The sequence below is a fragment of the Trachemys scripta genome, chromosome 14 (genome assembly GCF_013100865.1).
Source record: "Trachemys scripta elegans isolate TJP31775 chromosome 14, CAS_Tse_1.0, whole genome shotgun sequence".
In the NCBI taxonomy this organism is placed as follows: domain Eukaryota; kingdom Metazoa; phylum Chordata; order Testudines; family Emydidae; genus Trachemys; species Trachemys scripta.
Genome location: NC_048311.1, coordinates 15,243,546 through 15,264,773, shown reverse-complemented (window position 1 = coordinate 15,264,773; position 21,228 = coordinate 15,243,546). Strand labels below are relative to the sequence as shown.

The 21,228-nt window shown below is 42.5% G+C and overlaps 1 protein-coding gene across 1 annotated transcript in view; it reads left to right on the top strand.

Moving 5' to 3' along the window:
- Positions 1–6,599: 6,599 nt before the first annotated feature.
- METRNL (meteorin like, glial cell differentiation regulator) overlaps positions 6,600–21,228 on the top strand; it is a 33,164-nt gene continuing 18,535 nt past the window's right edge. Inside the window, exons 1-2 of the mRNA XM_034790247.1 lie at positions 6,600–6,972; positions 14,187–14,575. Of these exons, the coding sequence (XP_034646138.1) occupies positions 6,863–6,972; positions 14,187–14,575 (499 nt within the window). The 5' untranslated portion in view covers positions 6,600–6,862. The remainder of the gene's footprint in view (positions 6,973–14,186; positions 14,576–21,228) is intronic.

The window sequence follows — 21,228 nt, the reverse complement described above, 5'->3', positions numbered from 1 at the left end:
CCGGCACCATGCCCCCGGCCCCGCACAAAGAGGCCCCGGCCGAGCCTCCCGATTTTCCCGGACATGCCCGGCTTTTGGGGATTTCCCCCCGGACGGGGATTTGAGCCCCCAAAAGCCGGACATGTCCGGGAAAATCCGGACGTATGGTAACCCTAAACAAACTCCTTTGAGCCAAGGTAAAAGTCAGCCATGAGCAGTGATGGCTTAGGAGTGACCAGATCTATACTTGGATCCCTGGTGATGAGATCTTGTAATAGACATGGACAGATAGAAGTAATCCAAGAGATGTGTTTCTGGCTGAGTTCATTCCCATGACTCAGATTAACTCTTTCAGAGGCAAGGATGTGCTCTGCCCCAAATTCCTCATTCAAACACTGAATCTCCCACCTACTCCATTATCTCAGACCCTCTCCTGTCTTCATATATGTCAAGTCTCACTCACTGGGTGTGAGACTCGCTCATTAGCATGCTATCTCACTCTCTCACATACATTCCTAAGCTTATCCCTCATTTTGAGTAAATATATATAGATTTAAAATATTTTTACTCAGGCACTGCAAGAGACAACAATAGATCCGAGGCCTGAGGTATGGGGCTTAGAGCCTGGAAAGCTGCTTTCCAGGCTTGTGTACTGTCTGACTCTGTGGTAACCATGGAGCTACAGGCCAGCATTCTATATGCTTGCGAGAAGATGCTCTGCGGGGTAGGGGTGAATATTTGAAGGTCAAAAAAATATGAGTTTGCCCCAAAAATGAGCAGAACTTGATTGAAAGTTTGCAGGTTCTGCAAAATACAGTTCAAAATTTAAACCACACTGGATAAATTCATGTTCTTTTTTCACAAGTAACCTGCGGATTCATAGAACATCAGGGTTGGAAGGGACCTCAGGAGGTCATCTAGTCCAACCCCCTGCTCAAAGCAGGACCAATCACCAGACAGATTTTTACCCCAGTTCCCTAAATGGCCCCCCCTCAAGGATTGAGCTCACAATGCTGGGTTTAGCCGGCCAATGCTCAAACCACTGAGCTATCCCTCCCCCCCCATTAGGGATCTCTGGGATCTCCAATTATCCAGGTTTTTGTTCCAACCAGCAAATAATTGTTTTTATTAAAATCCATTGGTTTGCATTGCATATATAGTTCTCACATGCCCTAGACTTTAATATGAATTAGGACTTTTAAGTGTTTCATTTCAAAACAAGCTATTAAGTGCTGGCTGGATTAAAACTCTGGACTACTGGATGTTGCCAAGCCCCAAAGATGAGTCTCTGTCTTAAGCAATGACCTAACATAACACCTGGAAAGTCTCACTCTTTGGCCTTGAATTTCACTCTTTGGGGCTGTAAATCTCACTCTTAAGGACAGACAACTCTTGGCATCTCAGTGTTGGCCATTGGTGCACTGTATGTAGCATCTCCAAGTCCTACTTGTTTAATATTTATCTGCTTTTATTTATGTCCTCCTTCTAGCTTTTATATCATTTCTTCTTCTTATGTTATCTGCACTTCCTCTCTTGCTTTCTCTCCATGCCATTATGTGCTGGCCTTGACCCTCCATAAAATGTTCTTTCCTCTTTCCTTGAAAAATATGCCCCCGTTTATGTCACCCCTTCCGGTCTCCTCCTCTGTCACACCAATCTAGGACTGAAGATTATCCACAGTGGCTAGAGAGGATCTGGTAGGTTAGCACAAGGGTCCCCCTGCGGTGGGGGAGGCTGGATTTACCTCCTCCAATGAGAATAGCATGACTTGTCTGAGATTGAAACAAATCAGCAGAGCAAGATCTGGTTGTGGGGGTTGCAAAACACATGGTCACAGGCCCCAAGGAGCCCACTGGTTACATAATCAGTAGTATGGCTCTCAAGGATTTTCCTACATATGTATTTCCTTCAGAATAACAGTGTTGAATGAGGCCTTTCAATGCATTCACTCTGTCACGCTGTTTACACCAGCTTTGTATGTTCATCTGAGATGCACTTAAACCAAAATCCTGGATCTGAATGTGCCCTTATTATGGTTTCTGTCCGCTAGTACACAGACATCCTTTGGAGAAAGTTTAAATCCAGATCTGAGTGTAATCCCATCACCAATATTCAATCAATCAATTGAACCGTGGATTTTTTTTTTTGATTTTTTTTTAGTATTGAAACAAATTGCTTATCTTCCTCCCAGATAATCCCCCTTTCTGCAGCTTCATATTCTCTGAATCTTTTAAAAATATAATCCTTTTTTGGCATGGATACATAACTGAACATTCAAGCAAGTTCATCTAAATGACAATGTAGTAGCATCCAGTCAATAACTAGGCCTCAATCCTTTTACTTGCTCTGCATACATGGACCCCCAGTGGAAGGCAATAGAGTTGACATCCGCTCAAGTGCCTGACTGCAGGGAGTAATATGCAGCACTGGAGACTATAGTTCTGTTTTACAGAAATTTCGCTTATTAACTTCTGTTTTCAGGGTTTTATAAATCAGTCCCAAAAATAAAATGGCTCCTGCTAAAAACTTGGTATGCTGTGCATAGGAATTATTTTATATGTATAGCTCATTATTATATTGTATAAAGTATCTTATTTATAAGAAAAATTTCCCCTGGGAATTTTTTTTTTTTGCTGTTTCTGAATAAGTGCAAAAATGAGTGTTCAGAATGTTTTCTCTTGAAACGATATTTGCTTTTCACAGCTCAAACAAAAAAGCTCAGTGCATCCAAAAACTGCCTCACCCATTGAGTGTGTTCCCAGATCTCAGCCAACAGCACTACTATGGACTAGCTGTGAGTAGCCGGAAGAGCATTCTGGGTTTTGATATGCAAATGAACACACCAAGCATCCCACTTTGTTACAGAATTTCTATATCTCGTACTGCCAGTCACTTTTGAACTGGGAAAATCTTAACTTAGGCGTGGCTTGCAATAGTGGATCCTTGGTTTGCCCATTTTTGATGTCCATCAGCATGCAGTAGTGCTTTGGTCTGGCGGAGATGAAGTTGGTAATAGGGGACAACACAAAAACCATAGAGACATGGAGGTTAGAAGTGGGGCTTTGGGCCTCCATGTCTTCATTGTGTGATTGAGTCTGTAGAACTAATTGCCACTGGAATTTTTGAAGTAAGCAAAGATAGAAAGCTAAAGCTAATGGTCATTTCAAAATAGCACTCATTACTCCAGGTTCTTATGTTACAGGCTACCTGATCTTATTTCTTTTTTCCTCAACACACTGGGTTGAAATGAATGTATTACAAAGGCACTCATGCATTATAGTGATGGCCTGATGGGGTTATGTAAGAAGGTACACAGAGGGACAAATTTAAGACTAAAAGAATACAATGCTATTTTTGTATGCTTTCCTTTCCAGTACTATTTGCAATCAAAATGTCCTCACAAACAAAAACTTCTTATAAAGAAGGAATTGAGGTTCTGAACTTTAAAGTCTGTGCTACTGCACATGCTCAGTAGAATAAAGAATGTTTTATTGACATGTTTTATTACATTGCTCAATGTTGCCCCGCATGTAAATTACGTATTTACATGCATTGCATCATTTGATGTAATTACAATAATTTTGTTAATACTTATAATGAACAATAAATACCCCTAATTTACAAAACAAAAACTACATGGAATGGAAATGGAAGGGAATGCACTGTTAAAGATTCTACCTTTCATACATAGGCAGAATGGAAGCACCACCTCAAAACTATAATATATTGGTTTGTGTCTGATGTTCCCTTACATAGCACCCTTACACTTGTGAAGGGTGCTTTATAAAGCAATTGCAATAATGATATACCACATTGCAAATAAGATTTGAATGTTTAATGCTTATCTGTGAACTGCTGCCTAGAAAAACTGGTGTAGTGCCCTTCACAAAATCTGTGTGACTGATAATTTAAAGGACACAGTAGACCAAGAAGCTCAATGATCTGGAAATATTTTAACCCCTTTCTTATCTATAGAAGTACCTTATAATTCTGCCATTCCGCAGCTGTTTCATTCAAGAGAAATGCAGTGCCTCAAGAATGAAAGAATGGTTTGTGTAGCACCCCACTGCTGCTAGACCCAGTTTTCTCCCCCCAACCATTTGCATTCATTTCTCCTCTTGTCTCGGTTGTTTTTCTCTCAGGCCTGGTTCTTCTCTTGCCACCCTGTTCAAATTCTTGAATGTATTTCCCTGCTGCTGGCTTCTTTCTCAGTCACTTGCCAAATATTAACTGGGTATCTATCAGAAAGGGTTTACAATCTAAAATCACCACAGGTAGGGACATTACAAACAAGACAAGAAGGTATCCAGAGTGTGGTCTGCTCATTAGAGTTTGAAAGTTTTACAAATGAGGTGGGATTTGAGTACTTCCTTGAAAGTGGAGACAAAGGGAATGTTGCTGCAGAAAGATAGGGCCTATCTCTATTAAGGAAACTTGCCCTGGCCCAAATAAATCCCTAATGTAAACCATGTGACTTACTCTAATAAGTTACCACAGTAAGTTGCACTGGGACACATAGGTGCCAACTCCGTGGGTGCTCCAAGGCTGGGAAAAATTGGTGGGTGCGAAGCTCCCCTCCCCACCTTGCCTCTGCCTCCTCCCGAGCACGCTGCATCCCTGTTTCTCCACCTACCTCCCAGTGCTTGCCGCCGCAAAACAGCTGTTTCGTGGCGTAACAAGCTCCGAGAGGGAGGGGGGAGGAGTGGAAATACGGCACGCTCAGGGGAGGGGGCTGGGGCAGGGATTTGGGGAAGGGGTTGGAATAGGGGCAGGGAGGTGGTGGAGTTGGGGCGGGGACTTTGGGGAAGGGGTTGGAATTGGGTCAGGAGGGGGAGGGGCCAGGGGCAGAGGGAGGTTGAGCACCTCCTGCGTGTGGTGTTCTGTCCCATCTAGTGCCACTGAGGGTATGTCTATACTTACCTCCGGGTTTGGCGGTAAGCAATCGCTCTTCTGGGATCGATTTATTGTGTCTTGTCTAGACGCGATAAATCGATCCTGGAAGTGCTCGCCGTTGACACTGGTATTCCTGCTCCGCGAGAGGAGTACGCGGAGTCAACGGGGGAGCCTGCCTGCCGCATGTGGACCCGCGGTAAGTACCTTGTAGTTCGAACTAAGATACTTTGACTTCAGCTATGTTATTCACATAGCTGAAGTTGCGTATCTTAGTTCGAACTGGGGGGGTTAGTGTGGACCAGCCCTGAGACCACTTAGAGCAGGGATTCTCAAACTGAGAGTCAGGACCCCTCAGGGGGTTGCAAGGTTATTACATGGGGGGGTTGTGAGCTGCCAGCCTCCCCCCCAAGCCCTGCTTTGCCTCCAGCATTTATAATGGGGTTAAATATATAAAAAAGTGTTTTTAATTTATAAGGGGGGTTGCACTCAGAGGCTTGCTATGTGAATGGGGTCACCAGTATAAAAGTTTGAGAACCACTGACTTAGAGAGAGAGAGAAAATGAGTTTGCTCTACAGCCTTAGCTAACGGCCAGTTGGCTTTTAGCTCGTGTGGTAGAGGCTCATGCACTGAGCTCCAGAGGTCCTTGGTTCAAGCCAACAACTGGGATCTGTTGACGTTACACTTTTACCAGTGTAGCTGCACGTGGCCCAACTTCCACAATGTAGACAGGCCCTTAGAGTGACAACAAACCTCTTGTCTTTCCAACAGAAATGTAAACTTTGCTGCTTTAACTTTGCTTTCCTGCTAAGCAACATGGAATGTATTAACCTCATACACACCCACAGTTGAAAGGGGGTGGCAGGAAGAAGAGAAAACACACTGAATGTAACTTTTCCCTCTCCGGAGAGGAACAGAGAGGAAACCTCAGATGATAGATGCTGGTCTCTGCGTTTGTTCTTAACTCTTTAAGGTGTTCTAATACCACCAGTTTTTAAAGAGAGGAGGGGAGGGGCAGGGCAAGGGGTTGCAGACCCAACAGCAATGCTTTTGTTTAAATCAAGCTGGGTAACTGAGGGGTGCATGCTAAGTGCTGTTTTACCACCACTGCTGCTCCCAGATTCTGAAAGAGACCCCCACTTTTTTCAGACCACTTCAAGCATTGAATACCAGTTGATGGGTGTGGCATAAGGATTTAAGTAGAGTAAAGGCTCCTATTAATGGGGTGGTGATGTGGGGGAATGGGTAATAGGAAAGCCAGGACAGAGATGGAAATGGACAAAACAGAAAAAAGGGGTAATGAGGCTTATGCTGGTGGGTGCCAGTGGAGATGAGGGAAGAGATCAGCAGGGGCAGCATCTGAAGGTGATGCTTTACACTTTTTGTATTCCTTTTTGGTACCTTTGAAGTGGCTGCTCTTTGTCCTGTGGTTTTTCAACAGGAGGGCGAATGGGATACTGAAGGAGGGTTACCTTGCCTGGCATATGCCCTATTAGGGGAAGGGAACAAATCTGTAGCACTGTGGGGGGTGGGCCAGGACGCCACACCATGAGAACTAGACCAGTTCATGTGCTGCAAGGCCTCGAACTGTGCCAGGAGAGTGCAAGGGAAGCAATCCGGTGCCGGGTTTTGCTAGGTCTTAACTGCAGGCTCCCGTTCGGGAGGAGCCGAGTTTTGTGGGTGGCTCCGGGAGGCAAGGCAGCTCCCCGCCCCTCAGCTGGGAGTCTGGAGAGCTGGGGGAAGGAAACTTCAGAGTAGAGCCGAGCGGCTGAGCGAGGAGCAGCTCGCCGGGATGGGTACGGGGTAGCAGCTCTGCCGGCATCTGCGCTTCCTTTCCCAGTGGCAGGCTGCCCGTGCAATCCCCCCCTCTGGCCCCACCATGTAGGGAAGCCTCCTTGCACGCCGCGGATTCCTCCCCTCCACCCCTCCCATCGCATCGCGCCGTGTCTCGCTGGGGTTCGCACCAGAGCGGAGGGGCTGCTGCGAGGGACCATGCTGAGCGCTCCAGCGCCCGGGCTGCTGCCGCTGCTCCTGGGGCTGCTGGTGCTGTGCCGGGGGGGCGCCGGGCAGTACTCCAGCGACCTGTGCAACTGGAAGGGGAGGTAAGGACGGAGCCAACCCCCCCTGCCCCGCCAGCCGTTTGGGGAGAGGAGGAGGAGCCCGAGCGGGACATGTCCCGAGCCCCAGCGGGGCATGTCCCGAGCTCCGGGGGAGGGAGACAGTCAGCGCTGCCGTGTCTCCCCCGGATTTGGATTATATTCTTAACGCGCTTTCGTTCAGTTTCTCCGTTTGTTCCGGGGCAGCTTGGTGTCCAGCCCGGCCATGCAATGTGCGGCTCTTCTTTAACATTCCGGCATCCGAGGGAGGGAGCGAGGGGCTTTTTGCGGGATGTCTGCCCCGCTTTTTAAATCTGGTTGAAATCGTCACAATTTGGCAGCCCCCGACCATAGCAGATTTAACCTCCCGGATGGGATCTGTTCCATCTGTGGCAGGATTTCACCCTTTCACCTTCTCTTCTTCCCTTTCTCTCCCCCCCCCCCCCCCCGCGTGGCTGAAGAAGAGAAAAGGGACAACTTGATTTTGAACAGTGTCTTTCCTTTTAATGATATCCCCCTCGGCTCCCCCTCCAAATAATTTTTCATTCCTTCTGTGTCGATAGAATGCCTCTGCCTCTCTGCAGTTGTTTAAGAGCTACGAGGCCAAGGGTTACGTTTTCGGGCTTGATTCTCCTTTCCTTGTCTCAGTTTTGCCCCATGTCACTTTCTGATTTCAGTGGACCGATTCCTTATTTACGCTATTTCTTTGGGGGGTTCTCCTTCCGGACCCCCACCCCCCGTCTCTCTGCCATTCAATATCTGTGTTTTGTCAGCAGTTTAATATTGAAACTAAAAGGCACGAAGGTCTTGATCAGATATGGTGAGGTGGATCTATAAAATGGATTTACATGTCCCTAGTCACTTTCTCAGTGCCTCTCTCCATAGGCTTATGTGAAATTTTAGGGAGTAGAGGCCCCGATCCTTCTTCCATTGACATCAATGAGAGTTTTGTCCGTGATAGAGGGAGGAGGAAGGAGTTGGCCCAGATATCTGTGTGTATGTGGAATTTGGATTTGGGTGTAGCCAAAAATCTTTCCCCTCTTTTGGTCTGTTTTTTTTGAGGCGGGATAGAGAGAAGGGGGTTGATTAACATTCCAGGAGTAACTATCAGCATTACCAAAGACGTGCCATGGGGAGATGAGGGGGCGGTAGTCTTAGCAGGCATAGGAAGGGTATTTCTACTGACCACAACACCTTCCACATCTGTGCAACCTAACACCGAAATAACCCGTTTTGTAACTCATGTCTGGTGACCTCCTACACTTGGCATTAACTTTGTTGTAATGCAATACACCTGCAAGTCATTTTTGTGATGAAAGTTGACTGTGTGTGTGTATACCATACACACACACAGAGAGAGAGAGGTAATTAAGGAATTGTCTGGCTCAGATATTTTGTTTTAATTGTTGGTGGTTACCTTGTTTATTTTTCATGTTTATTTCAAAGCACCTGGATAGTTTTGTAATAGGGTAAAGATTTTAGGCCCAATTCTCCACTTACTTTGGTGAAAATCAGGAATATTTCTGCTAAAGTCAATAGAGTTACACTGGTGTAAGTGAGAGGAGAATCAGGCTCTTTGTGTGTTCCCATTAACAGTTTACCTAGCTTCATTCAGATTTCACCTGTATGGAACTCACTGCTTTACCAGACTGATATATAAAGCTATTGGGCCAGATTCTGCTCTTAATTACACTGGTGGAGTAACTTCAATGCAGTAGCTCTGGATTACACCAAAGTCATTTAAGGCAAATTCTAGTCAATTGTTCTTTGGCTGCCATAACTATTCTAATCACCCTAGTTGTGAAACCTCTTGAACGCTCAAAATGTTTGGCTCCTAAACTTTAATCCTCTGTAATAACTTTACTTTGTCTTCATGGTTTTGCAACCTCTTCTACTGTTTATAATCTAAAAAATCTCTCATTTATATTCACAATCAAAATTGTTGCTAAATTAAGTACACATGTAGCATATATTTGGTTTTTGGTTTGGCTAAACCTGTTTTTAATGGGGTACCAATGTAATACAGTTAATGTAATAAATTCATGTGTTTAATCTGAATTGATTAAAATAAGAGTTTAGTTTAACTTGAAATGGAAGGATGTTTTGGAATGGAGATTGTTCAAAGCAGTGAAATGTGGATTTATTATGCTATATACTCTTGGTCCAGATTATTCTGTACAATCTGAAAGATGCATACAGTTGGCAACTATTTATGAACTTCTAGTGACTCATGACAATTGGTAAAATGTTGAACTATAAATCCAGTTGGGGGTGTGTGTGTTTGCAATGTACAACTGATATGGGACAAAGCCTTCAGTTGTCAATTTCAGTAGCAAATTCCTAACAATCTGCTTTTCATACATAGCTCTGTGGTTCTATAGTTTGGGGGCAGAGCCTGTCATCTCTACTCCACCACCCTGAGCATTTCAACTTTGCATAAACAAGGCCTAGAACATGGATGGCAATGTCATCTGTGCACCCATACAAATCCAGTTTGTTTTTTTTTAGGGCTCTTGCCCTCCTCCTCCTATCTGAGCCAGTGACCCTCCCACTGACAAGGCAGGGTTGGACATGGCTGTGTCCTGAGCCACTCAGTTTTTTGACTACCAGCCAAAGGGGATAGTTGAGAGAAATGTGAGTCATTCTTTGCTACAGAGAGTTTGGAGCTGAATTGGTGACCCAGGCTTGGAATTTCCCATTGTCACCGGTCAGCCCCATTTTTGCTTATTAAGGAAATGACACATCCTTGGTGATCCTTCCAGTTGCACAAGAGCAGAAGGGCTGACTTCTTAAAAATAGGTGGAACTGCCCATATTGAGCAGCTTATGTGTCACTACTATATCCAGAATGCAAATGAATTTGGAGCTCAGGGTGAGACAAAGGCAATTACATATAGATTGAAGCTGACCTCTTACCTCTTCTGAAAAGAAGTAGTGACCCCAGGACTGATAATTGAAGGGTATCATCTAATTGTCACTTTATGGGTACTGTTTGTGTGTCATCCACTCTATCCATAAAAGTGATTTTGCTTCTTAAGAATAAATACTGTAACTAACTTTTATTTAGACAGGGCAATCAAATCCCATGCTTAAAGGGCACAAGCTGTTTGCTCCCTGGGGTCAGGAAGGAATTCTTTGTTTAAAGTATAGCATTTTGCAATCAATTAGTTGTCTTTATAGCTGTCTGTCTACATTAGCAATTTATAAGGTGCCTATCATCTTGGTGTCTAAGTGCCATTGGAGGTTCAGTCTTCTTCTTACAGACTAGTAATAGGATATTGCCAGATGCAAGTAAGCAGACCCGATAGGTCAAGGAGTTTTTGGAATCGGTGAGATTATACACTTAATGTTTTGGACACCCATTTTCCATTAATGAAAATTGCCTGGTCCATATAACTTAGCTGAGATTTTCAAAGATGCCTATGATTTCTTTCAGTGTCTCAGATTTGCCAGGGAAAGTTTGCCATAATGTACGATCTGATTACTTACTGCAGGTGTCTTTAGCAAGGTCTTGCACTGTCTTAAAAGGCCTAATGGAGAACCCCAAGCCCCTGAGGAAATTAGAAACCATACCATGGTGTGGTCCAATCAGAATTCATAATTATTTTGTTTATTCTAAAGGTGTCCCATTTTCTTTGAGTGAAAAGTGCTGCTTTGACTCCACTGAAACCTAACCAGTGTAGCCTTTAACTCAGACTGTGGGCTTGTCTACATGAACATTTAGTTTGTGACAAGTGGGGTGTAAATCTACTCCACACTAACCTGCTGTGCTTTAAGTGTCTGCATGAAGCCTGCAGCCATGCACTAACAGTTCCCTAGCGTGCTTTGATCTACTCCCATTTCAAAGTGGGGTATTTCAAAGTGCACTAGGGAACAAGTAGTGTGCTGCAGCATGCTTCGCAGATACACTGTATGGCAGGGTTGTGTGAGGTCCATTTTTACACCTTGGCTTGCCACTAAATAAGTGTTTGTTTAGACAAACCCTAGGAGTAAAGACACCTCCGTCCAGCCCAGTTCTTCCATGGACTGGCTGTGTGACCTTGGGCAAATCACATTGCCTCTCTGGGCATCTGTTTACCCGTCTGTAAAATGGGGATAATGTTGCTTTCTCCTGTTTTTAAAACTGCTTTGAGAGCTACAGATGAAGATCGTTGTATAAGAGCTAAGTGTTCCTATTACAGCCATCTTTCCCGCAGCTATGGTGGACACATTCTCATCTTATAAACATCGCCTGTTGCATTGTCATATATAATAATTGGTTTCACAAATGGCAGTAATGGATCTTTCAAGACCTGCAGTTATATGGCCCTTTGAGACTTCAGGAAGGCTAAACATCAGGCAGACAAGTTCAGTGGAGCAACATATCTCTCTTGGGATCTGTAGGAGGAAGTATTGTTTATTAGGACCTACTCCTAGAACAAACAGTACAACGGGGGTGCCTTATTCATTAACACAACCATAAAACAACTGACCTCTTGCTATGTCATATATTTAAAAAATAAAAACCTCAAGTTAAATTAAAAATAGCTTTTATGGCCTCTGCATTATGTGCCTGTGGGACAGTTTATTACTGGGTACTGAGATGTAAAAATGAAATTGAACAAACTTTCAATATGGTGATAGATGGCAGCATTATAAAAGTTCCATTTCATTTGGACTAGGTCTTTAATATTCTGCAGGTTTACCTCAAGTTTTGAAATCTGCTCAATTTCTGAGTCCTCCATTATAATAGAGCTTGATGTATACAGCAGGTACCTGTACATAAGAACGGCCATACTGGTTCAGACCAATGGTCCATCTAGCCCAGCATCCTGTCTTCCAACAGTGACCAATGCCAGGTGCTTTAGGGCAGACAGTACTCACTGTATCTGTCTAACAGCATCACTTTGTTGCCTGTGGAATGTAAGAATTTTAGAATCAATTTTCTTTCATTTGAACAATAGCATGCATGTGTGTATATATATTTTTGCCATGCAAAAATTCAGTCTCAATATTGGGATCACCTGCAGCAACAGTTTTATTGTGTTTGAGCTCCCTATTCAGTCCCTCACCTTTCCCCATATGTTTTAACAGTATCCTTCTAGGGCAGTGGCTCTCAAACTTTTTTACTGGTGACCCCTTTCACATAGCAAGTCTCTGAGTGTGACCCCCCCCCTTATAAATTAAAAACACTTCTTAATATATTTAACACCATTATAAATGCTGGAGGCAAAGCGGGGTTTGGGGTTGAGGTTGACAACTCGCGACCCCCCCATGTAATAACCTCGTGACCCCCTGAGGAGTCCTGACCCCCAGTTTGAGAACCCCGTTCTAGGGTGAAATTCACGCCGGTGCAGAGGACCAGCACAAGTCCAATGCATCACCTAAGTCTTAGTTTGAGGGTTTATTTGATATCTCTGTGATGCATAAGCCCTCTGCCCAAAAGACCAACTTCTTCATTTCTGGTTTTGGCTGAGTGTCATCGCACAAAACCAGTATTGAAAAATTGATTTTTGTGGACAAGATGTAAATAGGCAGTCAATATGAGATATCCCATTGAAACTTCTGTTTCTTGAATATGTCAAGTACTACCGTGTGTCTGAGGGCAAGAGAATAAAGGTCAGGAACTGGTCGCTCTCCCCCATCCTTTGTGCTCTTGATGTGGCTTTCAAGATTATTCAAAAGCACATGTTTGCAGACAGTATTATTAAAACTGAGTTTTTCTGAGCTTCCTTGTGTAACCTCTATCAAGTGGGTTACATTGACACTAACAATAATGAGTCACATCAACAGTAAATGCAAACCATATGTTGGTTTGTTTTTTTCCTTTTTTATACACGGCTTCTCGTAACTCGTCTAAATGCTGTCTGAGTTTAAATCCAGCATCGTTTGTTCTGTACCTAAATATACTGAAGAAGTGGGGAAGAGGGAGATGTGTGTTGGAGATGTGTTGAGAGACCAGAATTTCATGTTCATAATTTATGCCACGTTAAAATGAGTTCTGTGTCTGACTCTGCCACAGACTTCCTGTGTGACCTTGGACAAGTCTCTGTGCCTCAGTTTACACATCTATAAAATGGAGATGTTATGAGGCTTAATTACTTAATATTTGTAAAATACTCTCTCATGGAATGTGCTGCAGAAATTGACTTTTTTTTAAGGTTTCCAAGGAGGAACCTTTACAGGGAAGTTGAAGCTCTTAAACTTTATTTTTCAATACCAGATCTCCACTATAATGTTTCATGATCTTGCCTATTCAGAATCGTTCACTGTATTTTTCTGCCTATACAGTACTGCCTTAGAATAAACATTATTAAACACCGTTGTTGGTTTTTGTTCTTATTTGTTCTTAAATCTCACTGCCAAACTTTTAATTATTTCTATTAGAGGAGAGCCTTGGGGCCCCAGCTGAGATCAGGGGCCCACTGTGCTTATAGGCTGCTTAGCACAGAGGGAGAGACAGTTTCTGAGCATGGGAGGGGAAACATAGGCACAGAGTCAAAGTGACTTGCCCATATCTGTATAAGTTAGTGGCAGGGCTGGGACTAGAACCTACATTTTATGATTACCCGTCCAGTGCTTTTCCCACTAGACCTCACACTTCCTTTGCAACCATTTTGAATGCTGAAAAATTTGGAAATGTACTGTATATTTTGGGCCATATCTTACAAAACCTTTAGTTACTCACATATGTACAGGTTTTCAGGATTGTGCACTATATCCAGTAATACCAAGTGACTATACATCAGTAACATAGGGTAGATATCTTTTAGGGCTGTCCTTAGTTTAGGCCTCATTCAGGCCGTTGAGGCTCCACAGATCATACAGTTTAGGCTTTGCCTACTCGCAAGTGAGATACTAGTCTGTTGTTTACCTTTCACTGGAAATTAACTCTAGGTTTTCACCTTTTGTCTACCCTCTTTCCGATGTCACTAGATTCTGCTGCAGTTCTTGTGGGGTGTTTTGCATAGGCAATGGAAAAAGTTAAGGTTTAATTCTGAATTCATTTTGAATTGTGATTTAACTTCTTATGGATTTGTCTGGAGCTGTTTTAAAGCCCATCCCAAAATATTAACACATTTCACAGTCTTGATCTGCAAGATGATCTCTGTCAACCACGACAATGGATCAGGCCCGTAGTGCTATAAAGCGTTTTGCTGACTTACCTGTTTTCTGAGAATTATGACCAATGTTTAAATAGTTCTGCTACTCATCTAATTTCCCTGTTCTCTTTATCCCTAGTGGCTTAACTCATGAGTCTCACAAGAAGGATGTTGAACAGGTCTACCTCCGCTGTTCTGAAGGATCAATAAAATGGATGTATCCCACAGGAGCACTCATAGTCAATCTGCGACCCAATACATTATCTGCCTCTTACAAACACTTGACTGTTTGCATAAAGCCTTTCAAGGACTCCGCAGGAGCAAATATTTATTTGGAAAAAACTGGAGAACTGAAAATGTTGGTCCGAGATGGAGATCGCAGCCGCAATAAAGTGTATTGCTTTGGTTATGATCAAGGGGGCTTGTTTATTGAGGCTACCCCTCAGCAGGACATTAGCCGGAAAATTACAGGATTCCAATATGAATTGATAAACAAGGGGACGGCATCTGATTTGCACACAGTTTCTGGTGAGTTTTGAGCAGTTGGCTGCATTTTCATAGATTGTGTTGGATATATGACAGATGGTAAAGTTAATAAGTGGGAACACATCAAGATCTGAATTTCATCCACTTTTAGGGCATGCTAATAAATTCTTCTTTATGTAGAAGAATAGTTTTGTGTGAAAGCTAGTAACATGGATTGAATTCCAAAGAACTGACCCAGAACAGCACGGAGTGACTGATTCTCCCCTCACATACCGTCTACACTATGGGCACTGCAGTGGGACAGCTGTGGTGTTGCCACTGTATCTGTAGGGTAGATGCTTCCTACAATGATGGAAGTGGTTTTTCTATCCCTGTAGTTAATCCATCTATCTGACTGGCAGTGGCAGCTGGGTCAATGGAAGAATTCTGACCTAGCTGCCTCTAAACTAGGGAGGGAGGTTAGGTCAGTTTAACATAATGTTTGGGGTGTGTGAATTTTTCACACCCTGAATGACATAACAAGGTTGATCTAAATTTTAAATGTAGCCCAGGTCATAGTGGTAAACAAAGTCAATGAAGTTACACCCATTTAAAGCCAGTGTGAGTCAGAATCAGGCTCCAGGATTCTTGCTTAAAACTATTTCCCAGCTTTTATTGTTTTAAAAGACCCCAGTGCTGCATGTTTTGAATAGTAAACATTTTAACAAGGAGAAATGCCTTGTTTTTGTTTTGTTTTCTCTCTGCAGATACTCCTACTCTGCTGACCTAATTACGCTTTACAGAGACAGAAAGTGGGTATGGTAATATCTTTTATTGGACCAACTTCTGTTGGTGAAAGAGACAAGTTTTCAAGCTTACACAGAGCACTTGAAGCTTATCTCGTTCACCAACAGAAGTTGGTCTACTAAATAAAAGATATTACCTCGCCCATCTTGTCTCTCTAATATCCTAGGATCAACTAATCCTGTATTTCTTGTCCACTGAGACCACTCATTGCAGCTCCCTGTCCTTCTAAAACCTCTGAGATGAGATTTGCAGTGTATCCTGGAGAACAACAGGTATAGGTTATTTTGTACCAAATGAGGGAGTAAGTTCCAAAGTTAAGACCTTCATGGGGAATATCCTGCTGGTGGCCCCCTCTCTTTTAAACTGATCTCTACTGTGGCAGTATCACAGGAAAAGAGTGGTGTCTCTGAAGTAGTCAGGTCTCAAGTCACTTAGGGCAAGTTAAAACTCGCATCTTAAACTTACTAAACCCTGAGAGCAATATGCAGTCAGTACAGATTCTGAGGCACTGGTGTCGTGTGCTCCCAGTGAAGGACACCACTCAACGAGTGGTGGCATAGCTGATGATATTCCATTTTCTTATTCTCCATATTTCTTAGATTGCATATATAATTTATTCCTGCAGTGATTTATGCCAAATAGGAAAAACCTCTAAGAAAAGACTCCTGCTTTCCTTTTGTGTGTAAATACTTTCTATACTGTCAAGTAATTCTAGTATTTGTATGTCAGTTCACATATTGCATCTCTGAATACAGCTGTTAGTTTATGATTGTATTCATGAGGTAGTGAATTGTTAGCTTAGTGATATAGTAAGGTTATAAATCATGCAACACCCATAATAACTGATAGGTGGCGCATTTGCCATTAAAACCAAAAAAGTTAAAGCAATTTTATTAATGATGTTTTTATTTCATTATGTTACTTGTGCAATTTTATAGCTGGATGTCTAGGCTTCATTGTGTCTACAGAGAATTATCTAATGAGTCTTGATTGCTAAAAGTGACACAAAAGAAGTCACTTAAATATACACAGAGGAGCTGTTTCCATTAAGATCACCTCTGCAAAGAATGATATACTGAAAACAGCATATGTTAACTGCATAGTAAAATCCCCCTGTGGAAAACATTAACTTTAAATACTCTTTAAATCTGGTGTTTGAAAACCACCGAATCTGAGAATTTTTCTCTCTTTATTGGGGGTGTGGGAAATATAATCAAAATTGTAACAAACCACTCCATGCATTTTATGCTTTTTTTTTTTTTTTTTTTTTTTTTTAAAGCTAATTTTTCTGGTACGCAAAGTTAGAACATGAAAAATAATTGCCCTGATCCTGCCATTTACAATTCACTATCAGAGTGCTGAATCTGTGTGAAGTCAGGCCTCCTGTCTGTGTAGCAGTTCACCCACATATTGTAAACTGCAGAATCAGGACCAAATATACTAAATGCATAAACTTCTACATTTTTGGAGAATTAGCTATATTAGTGCTATTAGTTCTTAATAAAAATATTTTGTTTGTTAAAATCTTGGAGATATTTTGGAATTCAGAGTTGATCTCATTTTGAGCCTTCCAGAAGCCAAACCGGTGACTGTATGTGATCCTATTCTTTTCCTTTGATAAGGATATTAAAAGTCACTTTTTCTAAGACTACTCCATCTTTAATTGCTATAGCCACTGGTTGAATCCCAGTGCTGTTTTCCAGAACAATCTGATACGTATGTGTTTTAGGCCATGTCTACACTTACAAGCTTATAGTGACACAGCTGTACGATCGCTTGTGTAGCCGTGTTATGCCAATGGGAGAGAGCTCTTCCATCGACATAATAAAACCAGCTCAGCAAGCGGCAATAGCTTCTCCTGCTGACATAGCACTGTGCACACGAGTGCTTACGCTGGTAAAACTAATGTCGCTCGGAGAGGCGGGATGTTTTTCACACCCCGAGTGACAAAAGTTTTGCCGACAGAAATGCTAGTGTAGACATGGCCTATGTGCGTGCATGCATCAGATCGGCCATAAAGTGTCTGTGTGATTTGGAAGAACTTTTTTCCCTTGGTGCTAATCCCACGACAAAATCTTCAGATCAAACTCAAGGGATCTTCAAGTTATATTTTAAATTATCGTTGTCTGGTTTTGGAACCCCTAGCTCCTGGAGGCATTCTACTCATGTGTGTATATCCTGTGTGGCTCCTGCCAACAGTCAAATGAACCTGACTTAAATTCTGTGAATACCTATATGTCTGGTGGAGCTGCCAAATAAGTAGCTGCCTACCCCTGTAACAGATCAATATGTCTTGGGTATCTTGACAGATCCTGGACCAGCCATTCTTCTGTAGCTGATTCTGTTTTTCTATAAAATCATTGATTGAATGCTTGCTAACTGGATTGCAAACTTATCTCCAGACAAACAGAAACCTAATAAGCAATCAGTTGATTTCTCAACTACTGTTTCTTCAGCTGAGAAAAAAGGCCCAACCACAGAGCCTTTACCTTACATAAATTGAAAGCCTGATGTGAGGGACTGTTTGTTACTTTGGCACATGCTTGGATTCTGATTATGCGACTGTTGCAAATGGAAAAGTGAATCTGATCTTCTGCTAGTTACAGTCTGGCAGAGTTCAACGTAGTTGGAAAGTATCTACTTGAAGAGTAGGTTGAGGTGCTGGTGCAGATCAAGGCTGAGATGCACTGGCAAAACTGTACAGGGAAACTTTCCCTTTTCCTGGACCCAGCCAGTGCACTTTCAGGTGCTCTAAACCAGGGGTTCTCAAACTGGGGGTCAGGACCCCTCAGGGGGTCGCGAGGTTATTACATAGAGGGTCGCGAGCTGTCAGCCTCCACCCCAAACCCCACTTTGTCCAGTATTTATAATGGTGTTAAATATATAAACAAGTGTTTTTAATGTATAAAGGGGGTCACACTCAGAGGCTTGGTACGTGAAAGGGATCACCAGTATAAAAGTCTGAGAACCCCTGCTCTAAACTAAGCAGTGTATTTTAAAAGATTAAGAATAACAAAATAAAACAAAAAAAAAGACTTAAGTGACAAATACCCAGGTGCAGTTATTCTGCACTTTCCATTCCTCAAGCTAGAATATTTAATGAAATCAGGTAGTCTAAAATTTCTGTGCCCTGTTTCCCTACATAGTGGTGGTGTTGTTTACTGGTGATATTATTGTACTCTGCCCTTGAATTTATTCTCTCTTCCTAACCTGGCATCCCAGCACTGATTAAAGAGCACAAGTCATCTGTTTAATACTTTAGTGACCTATTGTGCCCCCAGAATCCTGACATTGCAGGGTGCATCAATAAATCAGCAGAACTTGGCAGGCTGCCAGTGATTTAATTAGAGGATCCAGAGTTTTATTAGTTTACCATCATTCTTTCTCATTTAATTGGAATTTAGCAAATAATACAGTGAAAAATGTAGATTCTGAACAGGCTTCTTAATGTGCTTAGAGCAGTCAAAAAACATTCTCATAGCAACTTGAATCTTTCTCATAGACTTTAAGGTCAGAAGGGACCATTATGATCATCTAGTCCGACCTCCCGCATGATGCAGGCCACAAAGCCGTCTTAAAGCTAAAACATTGTGCTTTAAGATTTCCTAAATCTAAGTTCAACCCTTTCCTTGGCTGTAAATCTGCGATAGCTTCATTCATCATATTTTCTAAGGCTGCTCTGGAGAGCTGTAGAGTCTCCATGTTGTACAGAGACATGTTGTAATCCAGATTATATTAATTCAATACTGGATGATTTATAGCATGGCCTTTATTGTTTTAGTGATTTCTATTATGTGCCCACTTGTAAAAATACCATAGTGCTTTTAACTAATTGGAAAAAAGTAGCACACAAGAGGCCAAATGCATCCATGGTGTAAATCAACCTGACTTGAGTGCATTTATGCCGGGGATGAATTTGGGCCCACATTTCTAGTGGGGAAAACAGGTTTTCCAAGATTGGCCACCCCAAGTTTCTAATTTAGCATTGACTAAAAGTGAGGACTATCTTATTAAACAATGCATCCCACAATCGTCTGTAATATGTGGATGCAGTCTACATAAACTACAGGCCCCACAGTGCTATGCTCCAGGCTGTGTTGAGAGGCCATAGTTTAGATCAGGCCGGAGCTGATCATTACACACTGGGACCTGTAGGCTCTGCAGGTTGTACCTAATATTAACGAGGAGGATAGCTACAACAAGTGGCTCCATCTGATGCAAATTAGCTATGCCCAAGAAAGGTTACCTTGCCCCTTATGTAGTTTGTTAAAGTTTGGTGACCTTCGTTTCATACATTCTCCTCTAGATACATCAAGTAGTAGCCTAGTGTATTGCTGATTCTCCTAGTCTAAAGGGGCAGATGTGTTATGCATTTTTGCTCGCTAGCAGTTGGCAGTGAAGCAGCATTGCTGCCTTGAGCCCCTAGATACGCAATTTTCATCCATTTTACACTGGGATCATTGAGTCTGATCCAAAGCTCAGGTAAGTCAATGGGAGTCCTTCCATTAACTTTAATGGACTTTGGATGAGGCCCTATGTTCTTAGAAGGTTGTTTGCTCAACTGCAGACTTGATTCACTGTGACGTTCTGGCCAATGGCCTTTGAGAAGCAGGAGAAATCTCGTTTGCTTGGGTTGTTAAATGAGATTCTTTTAATATTTACACTTACCCCGATAGCCACAGGCGCCGACTTGCTCAAAGCCCCACTCCCACTCCTCCCCTTATCCCAAAGTCCCACCCCTGATCCATCCCCTCCCTGCAGTGCCTCCCACCCACTGCTGAAAAGCTGATCACTGAGCAGCTAATCGCAGGTGGCTGGTGGGTGTTGAGCATCCACTTTTTTTTTTTTTTTTTTCTGTGGGTGCTCCAGCATCGATAGCCCTACAATAGATGCCTTGACTACATTAGAAAGGATTTTCCAGTATAGCTATACTGACAAAGCTTCCTAATGGAGATGCAGCCTATACTAGCAAAAGGATTTCTGTGACTGTTATAACCCCTTCTACATTAGGGCTTTTGCTGGCACAGCAGTGTCAGTTAAGCCATAGGACTTTTTTTTCCCCCTCCATACTCCTAACTGACATTGCTATGCTGGCCAACGGTTTTAAGTATAGTAAAACTAAATTTTCTACCATAACAACATCATACATTCAGTTTGTAAAAGCACGGAGGTCTATTTTAGGACATTTTACTTCTCAGGACCCTGATTTTTAGTAAAGAATCCAAAGTAAGAAATTACAGTGATAAAATGTATAGAACTTACTTATCTTGGATCTTTTTTGGGGGGGACAGGGGGAATTGAGGTATTTTCAGCTGAAAAAAAATTGCTATTACAGCTGTCGAGTAAGGACCAGGTTTGGATTCACTTACTCATGTTGAGAAGCACCTCACTTAAACTATTGGTGTCTAGCACAATGTCAGCTATATAGTCAAACTTGAATAAGGAAGTGTTTACCACTTCACATAACACAAGAACCAGGGGAGGTTACCCAATAAAATTAGTGGGAAGCAGGTTTAAAACAAACAAAAGGAAGTACTGCTTCACACAAGACACAGTCAACCTGTGAAACTCGTTGCCATAGGATGTTGTGTTGGCCAGAAATATAACTGGGTTGAAAAAAGAATTAAGTTCATGGACGGTAGCTCCATCAATGGCTATTAGCCAAAATAGACAGGGACGCAACCCCATGCTCTGGGTTTCCTAAGTCTCTGGCTGCCAGATGCCGGGACTGGAAAACGGGATGGGTCACTTGATAATTGCCCTGTTCTGTTCATTCTTTCTGAAGCATCTGGCATTGGCCACTGTTGGAAGACAGGATACTTGGCTAGATGGATGATTGGTTTGACCCAGTGTGATCACTGCTTGTTTGTATGTTATGTTCTTGTAACTTGATTGCTGGAGTTCACTGA